The sequence below is a fragment of the Panthera leo genome, chromosome D1 (assembly GCF_018350215.1).
Source record: "Panthera leo isolate Ple1 chromosome D1, P.leo_Ple1_pat1.1, whole genome shotgun sequence".
Classification (NCBI taxonomy): domain Eukaryota; kingdom Metazoa; phylum Chordata; class Mammalia; order Carnivora; family Felidae; genus Panthera; species Panthera leo.
The window spans coordinates 109,245,240-109,251,251 of record NC_056688.1 but is presented as its reverse complement, the minus strand read 5'-3'; the positions used below and the strand labels follow the sequence as shown (position 1 = coordinate 109,251,251).

At 47.8% G+C, this 6,012-nt stretch overlaps 1 protein-coding gene across 9 annotated transcripts in view; it reads right to left on the bottom strand.

Moving 5' to 3' along the window:
* Positions 1-852: 852 nt before the first annotated feature.
* The window catches only part of DPP3 (dipeptidyl peptidase 3), a 35,312-nt gene continuing 30,152 nt past the window's right edge, over positions 853-6,012 (bottom strand). For all 9 annotated transcript variants that reach the window (XM_042905589.1, XM_042905588.1, XM_042905592.1 and 6 more), the window contains 2 exons: positions 4,495-4,657; positions 853-1,374 (listed from right to left, as the gene is read on the bottom strand). In XM_042905589.1, the coding sequence (XP_042761523.1) occupies positions 1,202-1,374; positions 4,495-4,657 (336 nt within the window). In that variant the 3' untranslated portion in view covers positions 853-1,201. The remainder of the gene's footprint in view (positions 1,375-4,494; positions 4,658-6,012) is intronic.

Below are 6,012 nucleotides of genomic sequence, written 5' to 3'. Positions count from 1 at the left end.
ACTCAGCTTTCCGGCCCAGGGCAGGGAGGTCACCGTGCGGCAGACGCTGCACTCGGTTGAGTTTCTGCCTGCTGAGGCGCAGTCTCTGGTCCCAGCTCATAGGTTTTACCTTTGCTCCTTCCCAGCTAGAACTTGGGGGCGCTGAATCTCTAGGCTATTGACAGGACCCTCTGGCCTCAAGGCCTGGAGGGAAGCCCTTCTAGTGTTTATGAGCAGTGAGAGTAACTGCTTACCCTCTTCATCCTCATGGTTAACCGGGCTGGAAAGATTCTATGTCCTTTCTTCCCATCTTACTCTAGCGGTCTGGGCTCGGAGAAACAAAACACGGGGTTAAGAGATTAAATCCTAGGATTGACTGACGTTGAGAGTTTCTATAGTTTTTAGTCTCCTGTAATATTTTATTTTATTTTTAATTTTTTTTAACGTTTATTTATTTTTGAGACCGAGAGAGACAGAGCATAAACGGGGGGGAGGGTCAGAGAGAGAGGGAGACACAGAATCGGAAACAGGCTCCAGGCACTGAACCATCAGCACAGAGCCCGACGCGGGGCTCGAACTCACGGATGGCGAGATCATGACCTGAGCTGAAGTCAGATGCTTAACCGACTGGGCCACCCAGGCGCCCCTCCTGTAATATTTTAAAATACAGGAAATGCCACAAAGGAGGACTGCAAAAATGGTTCTATGTTCCTCTTTGTGTTTGTCTTGTACCATCTAGAGGTGATATCAAAATCCTATTGTAGAGGGGAGCCTAAAACTGACCTTCCTTCCCTTCCCCAGGGCTCCCATTACCCTCCTGGGAACAAATGAGAAGTGAGGCAAACGCAAGGATTCACACAGATCACAAAGATGGTGGTTGTTTCTAATATTTATTTTTCTGGTTATAAAAGTAATACATGAAGAGCACTGGATTGGGAGAGGTTTTGAGTCCTGCAGGATCTAGACAGGTCACTTCTCACAACTTCCATTCCCTCACTTGGGAAGCAGAATAAGGAGCCTGGCCTTGCCCACTCTACCAAGGGCAGTGCAGATCAAATGAGCTAACACAGGAGAAGCACTTGGTAAACTGGAAAGTGCTGACAAATGGAAGAGGTTAGTGTCACCACCCTCGGCTGAGGTAGCACCAAGGTCTGAGCTCCTGCTCCTCCCCTAGCATACACGTGGTTTGATGGAGTTGAGGGAGGAGCTGCATAAATCGGTCTCAAGCCTGGCCAGATGGGGCCTCACTGGGGCACTTCCAGAACCGGGCATCAGCTGTGGCCAGTTGGGTGAGGATCTCCTCCAACTCGGGCCCGTCCTCTGGGAAGCGCTCAGAGAAGGATTGGATGAGACCAGCAGCCGAGGCCTCATACTCGAGGAGCTGCACTTCTGAGCCTGGGGAGGAGGATAAAAAAAAAAAAAAAAAAAAACAGCAACAGGGAAAGGTCTTAATAGGGAAGCAGATAATCATAATCATAGAAGCAGGTAGTTACCAGGTGCCAAGAATCGTGCTCGGTGTTTTATTATCTAATTTAATCCTTATAATAACTCTATGAAGAAGGAAGTGTTAAAGGGGGAGTAGTCAATAAATTGACTCTAATCTAAAGGGGGAGAGTCAATAACTTTATTAAGAAGGAAGTGTTAAAGGGGGAGTAGTCAATAAATTGCTGCACTCATTCACTCATTCATTCATTCATTCACTTAATGAGTATATACTCTAGTGCCATGTTAGGTTAAACAGATAGTCCTTGACCTCCAAAAGCTTACAGTCCAGCAACTGCTTCATCTCTGACTACTGTGGGACCTTGGGAAAATTTCACAAGCTCTCTAAGCCTCACTTTCCTCATCTATAAAATGGGAATGAGCATAGTACCTCTTCTCTCAAGAAGCTATGGTGACTAAATACAACAATGCACAGGGGTACCTGGGTGGCTCAGTCGGTTGCGCATCTGACTCTGCTCAGGTCATGATCCCAGGGTCATGGGATTGCGCCCATGTCATGAGTTCAAGTCCCACTTTGGGCATAGAGCTTACTTAAAAAATAAAATAAAAATAAATCCTCACACCATAACCCAATGAGGTAGGTATTACCCCCACTTTACAGTTAAGAAAACAAGCTTAACTGTATGTCAGTTAAGGCTCCATGCTAATCATGGAGCCTGCTTAAGATTTTCTCTCTCTCTCCCTCTGCCCCTCTCCCCCACTTGTGCACTCTCTCTCTAAAATGAAAAGATAAATATGATAATGCATGGAGTAAATGCCCAACAAGTGCTAGGTATCACTAGCATCGTTATCTCTGAACCCAGCAGAGTTAAAAGGGCACCCATTTAACTCACGGGCTGTTCTGGGGGTCCCCTGAATACTCATGGGAAGAATTTCCCTCCAACATACTTCCAATGCTTTACCACTCATAGAACCTTGTTGTGCTCTTGTGGCATTGTGGGGTGTATGTAGCTAATACCACAGGCTTTGGGTTCAGACAGCCCATGTTCAAATCCTGGTTCCGCCACCCACTAACTGTTGACCTCAGACAAATACACAGCTCCTCTGTGCCTCAACAGGGGTAATAACTTCCTCAGTGGGTTGCTGGGAGTTAATCACAGGAAGTTTTTACCCAGTGACTACCACATAAAAGTCCTCAAAAGTTAGTCACCACCACCACCACCACCGTATCTTTGAAAATCCAACCTGCTCTTCAGGCTTAGTTTAACCACTTCCTCCCCAGAAGCTTCACCGATTCCCCTGAAGGTGAATGTGACCTTCTCTAAGTGTTCAGATCACCGTTTGGGCCTCTTGGGTGCTTATTAACACTCCCTGGGTGTGATCATTTCTCTCTAGGCCTTATTCCTAATGGACTGTGAACTCTTGAGGCAAGGGCCTGGGTCTGATTCATTGCTCCATCCCCAAGGGCCCACATAGGGCTGGACAAGCAGAGCAATGCTGTTGTAGTGAGCATTTATTATGTGTCTGGCATGATTACTCACTTGACATGCATTGAGCAGCTCCGGTGTGCCAGGCCCTATACTAGCTACTTGCTGGGGATATGCCATTTTCGCTGACATGGAGGCAAGGCAGACAAGGAAAATAGCAGAGAGTGACAGTGCATGAAGGAATCACTTTAGGTTGAGGGGTCAAGGACAGCCTCTCCCAGGAGGTGCCATTTTAACAGAGACCAAAATGACAAGAAGGACCAACCAAAGATCGGGGGAGGACTGTACCCAGCAGGGGAAACATTGAGCGCAAAGGCTATGGCAGCGGGGCAAGCTCAGGGGGCTGGAGAAATGGAAAGGCCATGAACCTGGAGGCCAGTGAGTCAGGGAAGAGGGGTCCCAGAGGCCTGCTAGGGGTCCGGGCCAAATCCCCTGGAGCCTCTGGAGTGCAGCGTGAAGAGTTGGAAATAAGCCTCTTAAATGTGTTTTCCTTGCCAGTCGGAGGTAATAACTTCATTTAGCCTCCACGACTGCCCATGACTATGGTAGTGAGGAGCGCTCTTAATTCGGCTCTTGGTTCTTCCAGTAAAGAGCTGTAAGCCTTGAACAATTTAGTCTCTGTGCTTGTTTTCTTAACTGTAAAGCGGGGGTAATACCTACCTCATTGGGTTATGGTGTGAGGATTTATTTTTATTTTATTTTTTAAGTAAGCTCTATGCCCAAAGTGGGACTTGAACTCATGACCTCAAGAGCCAGCCAGGCACTGCTATGGTCAGGATTTAAAGGGTTAATCCAAGGAAAGCACTAAGAGCTTGAAGAGAGTACTTAATTTAGGTTTACTACAGCGTCAGCACACAACCAACACTGGCTCTATGACTGAAGACACCCAAGCCAAGAGAGGTTAAATGATAGGCCAAGGTCACAGAACAGCTCTGAAGCTCATGTGGTAACCACGGTATGGCACTAACTCATGTGACAGGAGTCAGGAACGATGGGTCAGGAGGGGAGCGGAAAGTGAATGCAGCAGAGGGCTGGGACCCCAGGGGCCTCTAACACAACAGGTACAAGTGCAGTGCAGACAGGGTCAAGGCTTCTGGAAACAGGATTATCATTTGAGGAGGGAGAGGGACCATGGGGCTGCTGATCTCTCTGCTGGGCTCTACAGAGTCACATTGTCCCCAGAGTTCCACCAGCCTGCAGGGTTCCAACTCACTGCCTGCCCTGACCTCTCCTCATCCCCAGGCACCGAGAGGCCTGATTCTCCAGGACTATTCCTGGCCTCCCATAAGCCTGAAGTCTGTCTGTTTCACTAGCCCCTGCTCTGCTGGCCTTCCTCAAACCTCCAGTCACTGTCTTATAAGCAGCACAACCGTGTGTGTAGCGGGGAGGTGGTAGATGCTGAGGTTTTGGCCTGGGGTTTGGTCTGGGGTTTGGCCTGGGGTTTTGGCCTGGGGTTTGACTATGGCAGGGAGGGAGAGAGGCAGGAGTCACTTCAGGTAGCCTGAGCCCAGGGATTGGTTCCAGGCCTCGTCTCTAATGGGGCCCTGAATGGCCCCCCATCAAAGGAGGCTCAGCAGTCTGTTACCTTCAAGACGAGTGTTGGGCTGAACGATGAGCTTCCGAGATTCCTTGCGGAGCAGCACGGTATCCCTGAGGGTGAGGAAGCACTCAGGGGGTGCATCAGTGACTGCTGCGTACCCCTCATACAGGGCCCGGCCTCCGGCCACATCTCCCGTGGACTTCAACACCTGTGGGAAGGCAGGAAGAATCAGTGCACCTCCCCTGCATCCATGGGGCTTTGCCAGGGGCTGCAGCCAACTGTGCCCAGCCCTGGACAGTATCTGCTCTCTCGTGGTGTTACTGTGCTGAATATGTGAGAAATGTAGATCAAGGGCTTAGCTCATAGTAAGTGCCCAGTAAAGTGAAGCGAGTATTTCTCATTTGGTTGTCTCATTTGAGCTGTGGACAGAGAAAGCATTACCATCACTTTTTTTTTTATTTCACATACACAAAATATATAGTATATATATTAGGTTATAACATATGGGTCATAAACAATGTAATACATGGGTTATAAAAAATAATAAGACACCCATGCAACCAGCACCCAGCTTGACTTAGCTCCTGCCTTTTTTTAAAAAATTAAATTTTTAAAAAAGTATTTATTTATTTTTGAGAGAGAGAGAGAGAGAGCGAGAGCGAGCATGTACATGAGCAGAGGAGGGACAGAGAAAGAGGGAGAAAGAGAGAATCCCAAGCAGGCTCTGCACCATCAGCATGGAACCTGATGTGAGGCTCAAACCCATGAACCATAAGATCATGACCTGAGCTGAAATCAAGAGTCAGACATTTAACTGACGCAGGTGCCCCCACACCAAGAAAAAAATTTTTTTTTATGTTTATTTATTTTGAGAGAGAGAAGAGACAGGGCATGAGCAGGGGAGGGTCAGAGAAAGAGGGAGACACAGAATCTGAAGCAGGCTCCAGGCTCTAAGCTGTCAGCATGGAGCCTGATGCAGGGCTCGAACCCACAAACCACAAGATCATGACCTAAGCTGAAGTTGAACACCCAACTGACTAAGCCACTCAGATGCCCCCAATTTTTAAAAATTAAGTAGGCTCTATGCCCAGCATGGGGCTAACTTATGCCATCAAGAGTCACATGCTCTATCCGACTGAGCCAGCCAGGCACCCCAAGTTAGCTCCCTTCTTGACTGCATCCTGGGGCTTCCTGTCTGAGGATATAGTCCCCGATTCTGTGCTTATCATTTCCCTGTGTTCCCTAAATTCTGCTCTCAACCATGTTATTTTAACTTTGGCTTATGTCCTATGATTTGCTTTTTCTGCTCAATTTATGTCTGAGATTCATCTGTAGCTATAGTTCACCCATCTCACTGCTGTCCAGTATTCCACTTATAAACACAAACAATTTAATCTCTTCCCATGCTGATGGGCAGCTTGTGCTATTTGCCATTTGGCACCGCTGTTGACACCCTTTGTATCTCCTGCTGAACAGAATGAACAGATGCAGGTTTCTCTAGGAGAATCATTTGTCTAGAGGTCAGGGGAATGCTCAATCTTAGATGAGCCCACCTTGTTCTCC